This window comes from Microcaecilia unicolor, chromosome 2 (genome assembly GCF_901765095.1).
Source record: "Microcaecilia unicolor chromosome 2, aMicUni1.1, whole genome shotgun sequence".
NCBI classification, from domain to species: Eukaryota; Metazoa; Chordata; class Amphibia; order Gymnophiona; family Siphonopidae; genus Microcaecilia; species Microcaecilia unicolor.
Genome location: NC_044032.1, coordinates 317,513,002 through 317,528,692, shown reverse-complemented (window position 1 = coordinate 317,528,692; position 15,691 = coordinate 317,513,002). Strand labels below are relative to the sequence as shown.

The window sequence follows — 15,691 nt, the reverse complement described above, 5'->3', positions numbered from 1 at the left end:
CCCCAGTCCCCTCCCTACCCCCTTCTCACATCCGTGAACCCCCTCCCCACCTCAGCTTTAGAAATGTTAAGTAGTAGTCTCCTTCCCATTTGAGAACCCCCTCCCCACCCTTCCCCCCACCTGAGAACCCCCACCCCACACACCCTTCTCCCATCTGAGTCCCCCCCCCAACCTACCTACTAGCTTTGTTCTCCGGTCCCCACCACCCTCACTGGCTTTAAAAAAAGAATTTGGAAGCGCCAGAGGTACAGGCAGCACCTCGTGTCTGCCCTCCCTGCTACTAAAAATGTCTTCGACGTCGTCATTGGGCCTTCTCACATTGAGTCCCACCCACCCTCGCGGTAATTGGAAGTTACCTCAGAGAAGGGCGGGACTCAATGTGAGAAGGCCCAGCGACGACGTTGAAGACATTTTTAGTAGCAGGGCAGACGGGAGGCGCTGCCTGTCACTCCGGCGCTACCAAATTATTTTTTTAAAGGTAGGACAGGGTGGGAGCAGCGGGTGCAGGGCACCCCCCACCCGCTGACATCCGGGGCGGAGCGCCCCCACCACTCCGCCGTCGCGTGCCATCCGAGGGAGGGAGGACTGGAGCTCGAGCGGTCGGGGCGGGGCGACCCTAGGCGCGCCACGCGGGGCCCCCCTGAGCGCGGGGCCCTATGCGGCCGCCTCGCCTTAAGACCGGCCCTGTTACTAAGGCAAATTCTAGGCATTCTAACCTTGTAACATTAATCTACTTCTCTCACCTATGGTGCTCCATTGAAATCTACAGATTAGACAGGCAGTTTCATAAGAAGAAACAAAGGTGGATGTCAAACCTTGTTTAGCTACTCCTTGGCTGTTCTGTAGACTGAAATGAAGTTTTGTGAAGAGGGACCACCTCCGTCATTCTCCAATCCCTCGGAACTTCTCCTGTCTCCAAGGATTTATTAAACAAATCTTTAAGAGGACCCGCCAGAACCTCTCTGAGCTCCCTTAATATCCTGGGGTGGATCCCGTCCAGTCCCATGGCTTTGTCCACCTTTAGCTTTACAAGTTGTTCATACACACTCTCTTCTGTAAATGATGCTGTATCCACTCCATTTTCATTTGTACTTTTTCCAGTCCATCGCGGTCCTGCTCCAGGATTTTCTTCTGTGAAAACAGAACAAAAGTATCTATTTAGCAAATTTGGTTTTTCTTCATCACTATCTACAAAGCGTTTCTCAGTATCTTTTAGTCTCACAATTCCCTTTTTAGTCATTCTCCTTTCACTAATATACCTGAAGAAATTTTTGTCACCCCATCTTACATTTCTAGCCATTAGTTCTTCCGCTTGCGCTTTCGCCAGACGTATCTCTCTCTTGGCTTCTTTCAGTTTCCTCCGGTATTCCTTCCTGTGTGCCTGGTGGATGTCAAACCTTGTTTAGCTACTCCTTGGCTGTTCTGTAGACTGAAATGAAGTTTCAAATCATGAGTTCTTCAAAAAGATCTCCACTTTAGAAAATGCCAGTTACTTTGCCTTAGTTACAGCTCCTGTTGTAATATCACAATCTGCTTTCATCCTCGTTTGCTTCCAATTGTTATAATTCTACCTTAAGTATATTTTGTTCAGTACTTGAAAATGAGGATTCTGCTCTTTACTGAGGTCAATTCTAGGCATTCCAACCTTGTAACATTTCTCTACTTCTCTCACCTATGGTGCTCCATTGAAATCTACAGAACACTGAATGTTTGTTAGACAGGCAGTTTCATAGGAAGAAACAAAGGTGGATGTAAAGATCTCCACTTCAGAAAATGCCAGTTACTTTACCTACCCTTAGTTACAGCTCCTGTTGCAATTTCAAAATCTGCTTTCATGCTTCTTTGCTTCCAATTGTTATAATTCTACTTTAGGTATATTTTGCTTAGTACTTGAAAATCATAATTCTGCTCTTTACTGAGGTAAATTCTAGGCATTCCAACTTTGTAACATTTGTCTACTTCTCTCACCTATGGTGCTCCTTTGATATCTACAGAGCACTGAATGTTTAACATACAGGCAGTTTCAGAGGCAGAAACAACGGTGGATGTCAAACCTTGTTTAGCTAATCCTGTAGACTGAAATGAAGTTACAAATCATGAGTTCTTCAAAAAGTTATTCACCTGAGTGGACTAGTGGTTAGGGTGGTGGACCTTGGTCCTTGGGAACTGAGGAACTAAGTTCAATTCCCACTTCAGACACAAGCATCTCCCTTTGACTCTGAGCAAGTAACACTACTTTCATGCTGCTTTTCTTCCAATTGTTATAATTCTACTTTAGGTATATTTTGTTCAGTACTTCAAAATGAGGAACCTGCCCTTTGCTGAGGTAAATTCTAGGTATTCCAACCTTGTAACATTTCTCTACTTCTCTCACCTATGGTGCTCCATTGAAATCTACAGAGCACTGAATGTTTGTTAGACAAGCAGTTTTATAGGAAGAAACAAAGGTGGATGTCAAACCTTGTTTAGCTACTCCTTGGCTGTTCTGTAGACTGAAATGAAGTTTGAAATCATGAGTTCTTCAAAAATATATCCACCTCAGAAAATGCCAGTTACTTTGCCTACCCTTAGTTACAGCTCCTGTTGTAATTTCAAAATCTGCTTTCATGCTCGTTTGCTTCCAATTGTTATAATTCTACCTTAGACTGAAATTAAGTTTCAAATCATGAGTTCCTGAAAAAGATCTCCACTTTAGAAAATGCCAGTTACTTTGGCTACCCTTAGTTACAGCTCCTGTTGCCATTTCAAAATCTGCTTTCATGTTTGGTGCTACGTGATCAGTGAGTTGACAACACATATACAAGTAGGACTCTTCGTTTTGCATTCATTACTTGGTGTATTTATTGACCCCTGATGCAGACGCTTTTTAGCGTCAAAAAACGGCCTGTGTCAGGTCGTTATCTCTGATATAATAAAGACTGTTGGACTCACGTCTCCAGTGGTGAATCGTCTATTAGTCTCTACTTTTGCCTCAAGTAAAACTACTTTCATGCTGGTTTGCTTCCAATTGTTATAATTGTACTTTAGTTACATCTTGTTCAGTACTTCAAAATGAGGATTCTGCTCTTTGCTGAGGTAAATTCTAGGCATTCCAACCTTGTAACATTTCTCTGCTCCATTGAAATCTACAGAGCACTGAATGTTTGTTAGACAGGCAATTTCATAGGAAGAAACAAAGGTGGATGTAAAGATCTCCACTTCAGAAAATGCCAGTTACTTTGCCTACCCTTAGTTACAGCTCCTGTTGTAATTTCAAAATCTACTTTCATGCTCGTTTTCTTCCAATTGTTATAATTCTACTTTAGGTATATTTTGTTCAGTACTTCAAAATGAGGAACCTGCTCTTTGCTGAGGTAAATTCTAGGTATTCCAACCTTGTAATATTTCTCTACTTCTCTCACCTATGGTGCTTCATTGAAATCTACAGAGTACTGAATGTTTGTTAGACAAGCAGTTTCATAGGAAGAAACAAAGGTGGATGTCAAACCTTGTTTAGCTACTTCTTGGCTGTTCTGTAGACTGAAATTAAGTTTCAAATCATGAGTTCTTCAAAAATATATCCACCTCAGAAAATGCCAGTTACTTTGCCTACCCTTAGTTACAGCTCCTGTTGTAATTTCAAAATCTGCTTTCATGCTCGTTTGCTTCCAATTGTTATAATTCTACCTTAGGTATATTTTGTTCAGTACTTCAAAATGAGGCTTCTGCTCTTTACTGTGGTAAATTCTAGGCATTCCAACCTTGTAACATTTCTCTGCTTCTCTCAACTATGGTGCTCCATTGAAATCTACAGAGCACTGAATGTTTGTTAGACAGGCAGTATCATAGGAAGAAACAAAGGTGGATGTCAAATCTTGTTTAGGCTCTTCAGCTTGGAGAATAGACAGCTGAGGGGAGATATGATAGAAGTGTAGAAAATAATGAGTGGAGTGGAACAGGTAGACGTGAATCGTTTGCTTACTCTTTCCAAAATACTAGGACTAGGGGGCATGCGATGAAGCTACAAAGTAGTAATTTTAATAGGAATCAGAGAAAATCTTTCTTCACTCAACGTGTAATTAAACTCTGGAATTCGTTGCCAGCGAATGTGGTAAAGGCGGTTAGCTTAGCGGGGTTTAAAAGGGTCTGGACAGCTTCCTAAAAGAAAAGTCCATAGACCATTATTAAATTGACTTGGGAAAATCCACTGCTTATTTCTGGGATAAGCATCATAAAGTGTATTGAGCTTTTCTGGGATCTTGCTAGGTATTTGTGACCTGGATTGGCCACTGTTGGAAACAGGATACTGGGCTTGATGGACCTTTGGTCTGTCCCAGTGTGGCAATACTTATGTAATTATGTACCATGTGGCCGAACCTGTTCCACCAGGGGAAGAAAGGCAGGGATTCTATTCCAGGTATGTTGTGCAGAAAAAAGATATGGGTGATGTGTCTCATCACCTAAGGGCCCTGAACAGATTCCTAGTCTGTGCTATTACTCGGCTGTGTAATTTTCCTTGTTCTTGGATCACTAATTGTGGACTAAATTTAATTTAGATAATTGCCTAAATATGATATAACTTACTGCTTTGTATTTTTTTCCATATTCCTGATTTATGTTTATTGCATAAATGTAAAGCTGAAAAATTATTTAAAAAAAAAAAAGAAAAGTTCATGATGGTTTCCCTAGGCACCCTTCTTCCCATGATTCAGGAAAACAATTGGTTATGCTCTCTGGACTTGAAGGATGCATATACACACATCCTGATGCTTCCAGCTCACCGGAAGTATCTTCGATTTTGGATAGGAACACATCACTTTCAGTACCACTTGTTGCCTTCTGGCCTCGTGTCAGCTCCCAGGGTCTAGCAGTGTTGCTACTCAGACTAGGAGTTAATGTGTTCCCTTATCTCGATGAAGAGCACCTTGGAGGATAGTGCTCGGTAGTCCATGAAGATGACTATTCAGGTGCTAGAACTAATAGGGTTCATTATCAACTACCCCATCTCCAACCTGTTCAATAATTGGAGTTCATAGGAACCCTGCTGTTTGAGCCTACCTCCTGGAGACATGTGCGGACAATCTTATTTCCTTGGCGTCCAAGGTTCGGGCATTGCAGCAGATCACAGCTCAGCAGATGTTGAGATTATACTGGTAAACGGCATTTTTGTTACAAAGAATGTGAATGGCGTTCTTAGCTAAGTCATGGGTTCTGAATTCGAAAATGAAATCAGTTTTTGCCTATCGGGCTCAGTTTTCTTGTAACACGCTACCCTTTTTATAAAAATCCTTGAAAACGCTGCATTTTGGTACCCTGCTGTGCAGGGCCGCTGAGAGGGGGGGGGGGTGGGGGGACAAAATCCCCAGGGCCTGGGCCTTCAAGGGGGGCCCGGTGCCAGTCCCACCCGCCCTCTGACTGTCTGCCACCGGGCCGGCCCCCTGTATTTAAATCACCGTGTGGTGCGACTCTCCCTCTCACCTCCCTGTGAGGCGGAAGGAGTTCCTTCCCTCCCTGTATCCCTTCGGGTCTCCTTCCCTCCCTGTAGCCTGCCCTTGGGGGAGCAGCAGCAGCAGCGGCAACCTCGGAGGGGGGAGGGGAGCGGCGACCTCGGGGGCGGGGCTGCGGTGGCCTTGTCCCGGGCCCAGCCAAGTTTCTCGGCGGCCCTGCTGCTGTGGATTAATTTAATTCAGCAGTTGTAATTGTTGGAAAAACAATTGAAATATACTAGGAATTACAATACAAAACCCTTAGTTTAGAAAGCCACCACCAGGAAATAAGGGAGGTTTGGCAACATTGCCCATGAGTCATGCTCGAACATGTTCAAACATGTTCTGTTGCGTCAGTTGCCACCTGTATCTCAGCATTGAGAGTTCAGTCAACAATTGCTGTAGGAGCCTCGTACCTGTGCAAATAGCCCAAATTCTTTTTGTTATATCTGTGGAGAGTTTACTCTGAAATCGCAAAAACGAAAACTTAATCCTCTTGTAAAAAAGTGCTACGAACTATATTTCGGGTGTAAGGTTGGTGAACAGGACCGCAAATGGGCTCCCCACATTTGCTGTTTGATGTGTGTTACACTCCTGACAGGCTGGTTAAAAGGAAGACGTTGCATGCCCTTGCTGTCCCCATGATTTGGAGGGAACCAACGGATCACACAACAGACTGTTATTTCTGTCTGACAAAAATAGCAGGAATCACCTCGAAAACAAGGAAAACTGTGCAATATCCTAACTTACCATCTGCTATAAGACCTGTATGTCACAGTGAAGAATTGCCAGTACCAGTGCCTCCTGAGAATTTGATAGTGAGTGAAGATGAATACAGTGACGAACATGCAGAAGACAGAGAAGGGGATATGCATACCGACCCATCATTTCAGGACCTCTGTGAATCAAATGTGCCCCACTTTTTGACACAAGGGGATCTCAACGATCTTGTTTGTGATTTAAATTAGTTGAAGCAACAGGCTTTTAGGTTCGAGATAAAAAGAATGGAATCTTATTTCTTGCGATATGAAAGTGAGTGTTTTTCGTGACCGACATGCTATTTTTTCTGAATATTTCTCCAAGGAAGGTGAAGAAAGCGAAGATACTTACCTGTAGCAAGGCCGTCAAGGGGGCAGGGGGGGAACAAAATTCCCTGGGGGCGCCGCAGTCCCCAATCTCACCCACCCTCGCCTCTGTTGACCATCCGCCACTGAGCTGGGCCCCCCGCATTGAAATCATCACAGCGCCTCACCTGTCACCTCGCTCTGTGACTGAAAGCGCAGCCACCAGAGGCAGATCGGATTCGCCTCCCTTCGGGTCTTCCCTCCGTGTCCCGCCCTCATCTGATGTAACTTCTGCAAGGGCGGGACACAGGGAGGGGAAGGCCCGAAGGGAGGTGAATACGATCTGCCGCTGCTGGCTGCGCTTTCAGTCACGGAGCAAGGTGACAGGTGAGGCGCTGTGATGATTTCAATGCAGGGGGCCTGGCCTGGTGACAGATGGAGGGGGGCGGGTGGGGACTGTGGCCCGGCGGCCTGGGGGGGGGGGGGCTGCAGCGACGACGACCTTGGGGGCAGCCTTGCCCCAGGCTCAGCCCTGTCTCTCGCCAGCCCTGACCTGTAGCAGGTATTCTCCAAGGACAGCAAGCTTCTTATTCTCACAATTCCGCCCACCTCCCCTTGGAGTTGTCTATTTGCATGTTTTTATTTTTATTACTTCCCCTTGGAGTTGTCTATTTGCATGTTTTTATTTTTATTGCTTTTGCATTAAACTAAGGCAGCACGGCTCGCGCTCCTAAAAGCTCTAGTTTTTTATATGTCAATATTGCCAGGCCGGGCGACGCACAGCGTCTACCCACTTGTGAGAATAAGAAGCTTGTTGTCCTCGGAGGATACTGCTACAGGTATCTGCGCTTTACCTTCAGCAGAGGAAATAAACGCTATCAATAAAAAAAAAAAAGATGACAATCTAGATTTTTGAAAAACGAATTTTGACCTCGTCCACAAGTGATTTCATAATGCACGGTGGGCGGGGCTCATTAGCGGCTGCACCGCCCTCTTTCCCTCCTCACAAGCCGGCGTCAAGATGCCTTGGCTGGGCTGTAATTGCAAAGAGTAGCGGCTCGAATGTGACGGGGCCTGCGTGTGCCCGTTCTGCATTTCTCTTCTTGCCATGGGGCGGGCAATGGGAGCTGGCCCCAAATCTACAGCCCCAAGCGTTATCCACTAATCCACTTACACAAGCTGTCCCTTCGGATCTATACACAGCAGACAAAGCGTCTGCTCTGCTCTAAGGGATCTGCTTCCGCTCTGCGGCTTTTCTCTGTTCCCCGCGGGCAGTCATGGGCTGCGGCGGGAGCACACAGGTGAGTGAATAAGTGGAGGGAGGATGAGCATTCTTATTTTTTTGCATTTTTATGGTGGTATTGCCGTTCATAGAGGGCTGCTTCCTTGAGGATCCAGGTCACGGGAGACAGATAGATATGTTAGCTTGCTCTGGCTGGCTGGTTCACAGTCTTGCCCTTTGTATCTGCTGTGGCTGGGCTGTGGGTTCACCCCAGATGCAGTCCCGCTTGATTTTGTTGTTTTTGTTAGGCTGGTCTCTTGATTGTTTTCCCGATGTGATCTGCGCACGGTACTGCTTCTTTTCAGGACAGGTGCTGTTAGCTCCATAGTGGAACATCCTGGCAGAACGCAGCAAACATACATACAGTGGGTTAAGTAGCTAGAGTTAACAGGTTGATTTTGGAACTTCTTAGCACCGAGTTATTGATGCATATTTTCAAAGCACTTAGCCTTCCAAAGTTTCTATGGAACTTTGGAAGGCTAAGTGCTGTGAAAATCAGTGGCGTAGCCAGACCTGAGATTTTGGGTGGGCACGCACTGTCTATATAAGTATTTTTATTTATTTTATTTTTGTTACATTTGTATCCCGTGCTTTTCCACTCATGGCAGGCTCAATGCGGCTTACATAATAATATGGAATACAGAATATTGAAAGAGAAAATATAGGTTAATCATATTAGAATAATAGAAGAGATAGGTAGGTAGAGATGGGAAGAGTAGCGCTTTAGAAATGTCAAGTAGTAGTAGGGAAGGGAGCATAGGAGCCGACTTTGTGGGTGCTGTGGGTGCTTGAGCACCCCCAATATTGAGAAAATTCCTTGTACGTGTCCAGAAAGGGGTTATTTCCATGGGCTTAGCACCCCCAATCATTTTGAAAAGTTGGCTCCTATGGAAGGGAGTAGGAGAGGTATGAGCAAGGGGTATATAATTTTTTTAAAAATCATGCAAAATCCTTCTGATTAGAGACACAGAAGCTGGCTCACCTTGCGGAAGAGGGCTGTAAGCCTCTCCCTAGTGTTGACCCAGATGACACGAACCAGGCTCAGTATGTGGGGCAATTTGCTGGCAATCACCTTAGCTTTTAGTGTGGCTAGCTTCTCAGGGCTCTTTCAGGATGGACAAGAAGGTGAGGTTGGACAGAGCCTGTATGGACCCATTCTGTATTTGATTTGACAGCTTTTTGAAGGGAGCAGCATAGGAAGACTTGGAGAGCTGCAGTAGGGATTCAGTCTGCTTTACTTCATCCTTGTCCAGCTGCCTGCTGAGCCCCGACAGGTCACTGCAGCGATCCCTCCAGAACTCGATCTCCTCTAAGGGTCTGGAGCTCTCTCCTGTCTCCACAGTTTCCTGTGCGATCAGAACCTCTTTAATCTGACGTGTCCAGTGCACCATGGCAGTTTCCAGACGCTGCACCAACTCCTTGTCCTTCACTCCCAAAGTTGCAGTGACGAACGGGTGGGCAGGCGGTGGTAGTAAAAGCAACAAGGAGGCAGGGTCAACTCCGTCCTTCACTTCCCTGCCCTCTCAGCGTCCCGCCTGCCCGAAAGGAAATGATGTCAGAGGAAGGCGGGACGCAGAGGGCAGGGAAGCGAAGGACGGAGTCAAACCTGCCTCCTTGTTGCTTTTACTACCGCAGTGCTGCCCGTCCGTTCGTTGCTGCGACTTCGGGTAAAAGTCGCCGTTCCAGTTGTCCTGATTTGGGTGGGCCTGAGCCGAGATTGGGTGGGCCTGGGCCCATCCAGGCCCACCCGTAGCTACGGCCCTGGTGAAAATATGCCTCATTGGCTTTTCTGGGTAATCTCTGTGCCATGAGGTGATGACAATTCTTGGCTGGGTTTTGAAAACCTACACAGTATGAGGGTGATATCTTGGGGAAACAGTTTATAGCAGAGGGAAAAACACAAATTTTAGTTTTTGGGAGATCTGTAGAGTGGCAATGTATTGGATTATGAGTGCTATAGGTTCTCTGTTACTCTTGGAGGATGCACTCCTCCCTTTCTCTTCCCCATTTTAATTTTTTTTTTGTTGGGGGGGGGGGGGGGGTCCATCAGTATTGGTCACTTGAGACACATTCAGGTAGTTTTGGCTACAGTATATATGTGAATGGGTTTTATTGATTTTACAGGTAGGGTATGTATTTTATAGAGGCATAACCACAGCTTTCTGATCATGTCTTTTGCATGGGAGAGATCTAGCTAAGTGAAGGGGTAGAGAAAGAAATTCATGCATGATGACCTGGAGGTTGGTAAGGATTAGGAGATCACAGGCACAGGCAGAGGGAACAGGTGCACCAGAGTCAGACAGGCGATGTGCCCAGTTTGGAAGAGTGATGCAGAGATGAAACCCCTCTCTGCACAAATGAAACTGTTACTGGGGCCAAATGAAATTTTTGCAGAACAAATAGAACTTTTACTTTATCACTCAGTGGCAGAGGATCTATGAAGATAACTGCGGGAACAACATAGTAACATAGTAAATGACGGCAGAAAAAGACCTGCTTGGTCCATCCAGTCTGCCCAACAAGACAAACTCATATGTGCTACTTTTTGTGTATACCCTACTTTGATTTGTACCTGTGCTCTTCAGGGCACAGACCGTATAAGTCTGCCCAGCACTATCCCCGCCTCCCAACCACCAGCCACACCTCCCACCACTGGCTCTGGCACAGACCGTATAAGTCTGCCCAGCACTATCCTCGCCTCCCACCACCGGCTGGCTCTGCCACCCAATCTCGGCTAAGCTCCTTAGGATCCATTCCTTCTGAACAGGATTCCTTTATGTTTATCCCACGCGTATTTGAATTCTGTTACCGTTTTCATTTCCACCACCTCCCGTGGGACGGCATTCCAAGCATCCACTACTCTCTCTGTGAAAAAATACTTCCTGACATTTTTCTTGAGTCTGCCCCCCCTTCAATCTCATTTCATGTCCTCTCGTTCTACTGCCTTCGCACCTCCAGAAAAGGTTTGTTTGCGGATTAATACTTTTCAAATATTTGAACATCTGTATCATATCACCCCTGTTTCTCCTTTCCTCCAGGGTATACATGTTCAGGTCATCAAGTCTCTCCTCATACGTCTTGTAACGCAAATCCCTTACCATTCTCGTAGCTTTTCTTTGCCGGTGCTTCTTTGCCCTGCTCCTTCAACAAAAAGGACCACAACTCCTAATCCCTGTGATACCTATTTAAAATTACTAAGTGGAAAGGAGGAGATACAATTCTGCATGCCAAAATGCAAGTCTAAAGCAATAAAATCCTGGATATACTGGAGATCGAGGACTTGCGGCTGAGCAACAAGACAAGCCAATGCCAAAAGGGAGTAACACGGAGCTCGGTGTCTACCCGCTTCCATACAACCCCACTGCTGCCCTTTCAGGGTCAGACTGAGCCCTGGCATCAAAGGAAAGAGGAACTGAGCAGCGGAGGAGGAAGAGCAAGCACCAGTGGATTTACCCTCTGCAAGAACCAACGCGGGAAGCGACTTTAAAGAAAGGGCATCGGAAACATACTCTGAACAATCCACATGCCACCTGTTTACTGCCCCCTCTCCCTGCCCCTTACACTCACTTTGCCTGTGGGCCAGCAGCCAGTAATCGGAAGGTCAGAGAGCTTCTGAGGCTCATCCATCTTCCAGTGTTACTAGAGCCTAGGTGAAAAGCTGATATCGAACTGCCCGATCAGCACCAGGTTCTGGTCGCCGTATCTCAAAAAAGACACAGCAAATTAGAAAAGGTTCAAAGAAAAGCGACCAAAACCTGATTTTTTTTGCTGCTATCTGTACGCTGACCTCTGCTTCATTTGGTTTGTGTATTTCAGTTTATGGGGAGCACTAGAACATTCTTCTGGTGACCCAGACATGTTATAAGAGTAGCCATACTGGGTCAGACCAATGGTCCATCTAGCCCAGTATCCTGTTTTCCAAACAGTGGCCAAGCCAGGTCACAAGTACCTGGCAGAAACCCAATTCGTGGCAAGCAGTTGCTTCCCATGTCTGTCTCAATAGCAGACAATGGACTTTTCCTCCAGGCATTTGTCCAAATCATTTTTAAACCCAGGTAAACTAACCGCTGTTACCACATCCTCTGGCAAAGAGTTCCAGAGCTTAACTATTCGTTGAGTGAAAAAAATATTTCCTCCTATTTGTTTTAAAAGTATTTCCATGTAACTTCCTCAATTGTCTCTTAGTCTTTGTACTTTTGGAACAAGTAAAAAATCGATTCTACTTATTCTATACCACTGAGGATTTTGTAGACCTCAAATCATATCTCCCCTCAGCCATCTCTTTTCCAAGCGGAAGAGCCTTAATCTTGTTAGCCTTTCTTCATTTGAGAGGAGTTCCATCCCGTTTATCATTTTGGTTACTTTTCTTTGAACCTTTTCTAATTCTGCTATATACAGTGCTATCCGCTTAAGTGCAAGGGTCTGGGACCAAAGAAATACATGCAGTTAACCAGCACATGCACTTAACCTTTGTGACCCAAAGAAGCTTGACATCTGATAAACATATGTACAGAACTGTTTATTATTATACGTACAGTATACAGTCTCCGTTAACTGACGTTAGGCTTACTTGAAGTAATCAGTTGTAGTCCTCTGTACACTGTTGGGTCTATGAGTTCCATAGACTACGTCTGCCAGACGGTAAAAACTCATAGCAGTGACATCCAGTGGCCTCCAGATAGGCCCGCACGGTGTTGAGACTCTCCAGCGCTCTTGCAAAAGTGACAGGAGGAGGTTGTTGAATTTTGTCAGCATGTGCCTCGCTGCTCGTTTCATCATCAGCTGTTGTTGCCTGCGTGTATGTTATGACCCGGTAGTAGTGAGCCCCTGTGCCCCGACTAAGCACGGCAGAGATGGAGTGACACCGCACTTGGTCAGGCAGCCAGACTACCCCTAGCTTCACCTGGGAAGCGCCCACCGTTCACCAGGAGTTGAGCTCCCAGCTGCAGGTGGCCACCAGGACTTCTGGAACCAGCGGGGTTGCACAGCCGCTGACCAGGCTGGCAGGAAACAGACACAGTCCAGAACTAGTACTCCAACAGCAAAGGATAGTCAAATTCAGTCCAGGGTCAAGGCAGGCAGCAAACAAGCAATATCCGAGAAAACTAGCCAGGGTCCAGTACACAGGAAAACAGGAACAGAAGTTAGTCGGCGACCAGCACTCCAACAGCAACTCCTCAGAACAATTGAGGCCGAAGCAACAAAGGATTGGAGGCAGGGCTTTAAATAGAGCAGGAATCAATCCTAAACATGTGTAGGTGAACCAAGATGGCTGCCTCCATCAGCAGAGAAACCCAATGCCCAAGTATGGGTTTCCTTCCTGCAGCCGGCCAACTCCAAGATGGCTGCCACAAGCTAAGATGCCCATCCCAAGATGGCCGACCTATCCTGGAGAAACACCACCAAGATAGCAGATTAGCTCTGCCGAACCGGCCGCGCAGGCCTGGAACCAGGTGAGGAACGCATATCTGAACATCAGTGCTGTCGTCAGCTGTTTGTAGATCGTAATCAACAGCTACGTAGCGCTGAAACTCTTCAGTAACACTGGCTGGGATGTCAATAACCTGTTCATCTGACGTGTTTGCAAAAGCTGCATCTGTTTCGTCCCTCTCCACATCCTTAACAAAGCTTGCCCACTTGTAGCAGTTCACAACGGTTGCCTGTATAACATACAGGCTTCTTTCTGCATACGTAGGGAATCCAACAGTGATAGATTATGAGCCAGTTCAACAGCACGTTTATCCTTGCCAGTCTGGTCATCCATAACGCTCATCAGACGATGTAGCACAAGAGCCCGATAATGTTGTTTGAAATTGGCTATTATGCCCTGATCCATAGGTTGGATCAGAGGGGTAGTGTTTGGTGGCAGGAAGACCACCTTGATGTTAGACGGCCTGACATCCCTGTGAGCAGCACAGTTATCACAAAGCAACAAAATCTGACGCTTTTGTGCCCGCATTCTAGCGTCTAACTTCTTTAGCCACTGCTTCCAAATTTCCCCAGTCATCCATGAATTTGCGTTAGCCTTGTATGACACAGGAAGTCGCTTAACATTCTTGAAGCAACGGGGCTGTTTGCTCTTTCCAATGACGAGGGGTTCCAACTTCTCACTCCCATCCATATTGCAGCAAAGGAGGATCGTCAGCTGGTCCTTCGATGTTTTACCTCCAGTAGTTTCGGCATGTTTGAATGCAAGTGTTCCATCAGGAATCGCCTGCCAGTAGAGGCCATTTTTGTCAGCATTGAAAATGTCACGAGGTGCAAACTCGTTCAAGATGGTAGGAAGAACTGAAACACCCCAATTTTCAGCACCAAAGTCATCAGCGTCTTGTTTCTCACCATGCTGTTGTTTTATGTTGTTCCTCTCCTTCCATCTTTCCAACCATCCAACAATGGCTTTGAATTCAGTTAGTCCAAGGCTTTCAGCTAGCTGATTAGCTTTCTCCATAAGCAGTGGAACACTGTCTGCTCATGTCTCGAGAAAACCACTGAAGAAGAGCATCTTCTACCTCCTCAGCTTTTCCCGCCCTTTTACTTTTCCTGTGTGGATTTGTATTGTTTTGCCAGTCTTCCAGAAGCTGGTCTTTCTGCTTCAAGACATGTGAAATTTGAATGGGATTGACACCATATTCTTTAGCAATAGATGCTTGACTTTGTTTGTTTTCTAATTTGTTAAGACCTTCTTGTTATGTTTCTGCTAAACAACAGGTTGGAACCCTCTTTGCTAGGGTAGCTGGGTGGGACTTGAATGTTATTGGTCAGCTGCATGGGAGCTGACATCAGTAGCCTGGATCTATTTTTACGCTGCTTTGGCGTTAGGGTTACCCTGCAGTAGCCTCTTATCTCTTTTCTCCTGAGAGCTGTTGCGCTGTACGCTGGAGGAGTCTCCTACTTTGTATTTGTCTTGGTGCTGGTTTGCGTTTGCTCTGTGTTCAGTCTTAGTATTTCTCTGTCTCGGCGTGTGGTTAATTAGTTTCCTCTGCAGCTGGGTTGGGTTAATGTTTTCTGTGTGGTTGTAGTTTGTTTGTTTTGCTGTCTGTTGTAGTCCTGTCCTCTTCTGGGGTTCGTGTGCTGTGTTAACCCCTTGGTTTCTGTGTTTGGCTGAGTGAGCTGTTTGTGCCTAGTAGTCCTGGCTCTGGCCAGTACTCCCTTTTGTTTTTCCCTTCCCCTGTAGTGCTGGGTCCTGCCCGGTCTGGTTTGCCTGTTAGTCTGGTTCAGATTTGCCTTCTACAATTTCTGTCTCCGCTGGTTGCCTGCACCCAGGGGCTCAACCTCTGGGGAACGTTGCCCAAGCGCAGGTGAAGTCCTGTGAAGCTGTTCCGGTATTTTTTCTCTGTTTTACCTTGTGGAGTATCTGTTGCTGCCAGCTGGTTTCTGTGGCTCCGCTCCCGGGATTTGGGTCCGCCTAGCTTGTTGCAGGCTGTATATGCCGAAGTTCCCTTACCTTTGAGGAGTTCTGCGCCTATCCTTGGGAGCCTGGAGTTCTGGGTGAGTACCCTGTGCTCTATTATTTTTACTTGTTGCGGTTCGGTCTATCCCAGGCCTGTCCTAGATTTCCCTTTCTGTCTGCAGCCTGGGCTCAAGGGCTCACGATTCGTGAACACAAGTAACACTTCTATTCGTTCAGCCAGTTTTAAAGTCTTACAGTTCCGCTGCGACGACGACTCCAGTGTACACTCTAACAACTTTCTTTCGCTTACTCTGCCTGTGGCAGTTAAAGGGGCGGTAAATTTGAAATCTTGGTTGTCACGCGCCAGTTGGCTTCCATATTCCATGCGCGCGCTTATGCGGAGTCTTTCCTGTAGAGGAGCGGTCTTTTTTTTTTTTTTTTTTTAATTAAATTTATTTATTATAATTTTACAACTTTACAAGACCAAACT

General features: G+C 46.1%; 1 protein-coding gene across 4 annotated transcripts in view; it reads left to right on the top strand.

Moving 5' to 3' along the window:
• Positions 1-7,572: 7,572 nt before the first annotated feature.
• SLC44A1 (solute carrier family 44 member 1) overlaps positions 7,573-15,691 on the top strand; it is an 851,962-nt gene continuing 843,843 nt past the window's right edge. For all 4 annotated transcript variants that reach the window (XR_003941047.1, XR_003941046.1, XM_030194328.1 and 1 more), the window contains exon 1: positions 7,573-7,830. Coding sequence is in view for 2 of the 4 variants with exons in the window: in XM_030194328.1 (XP_030050188.1) it covers positions 7,807-7,830 (24 nt within the window). In the remaining 2 variants the exon portion in view is untranslated. The remainder of the gene's footprint in view (positions 7,831-15,691) is intronic.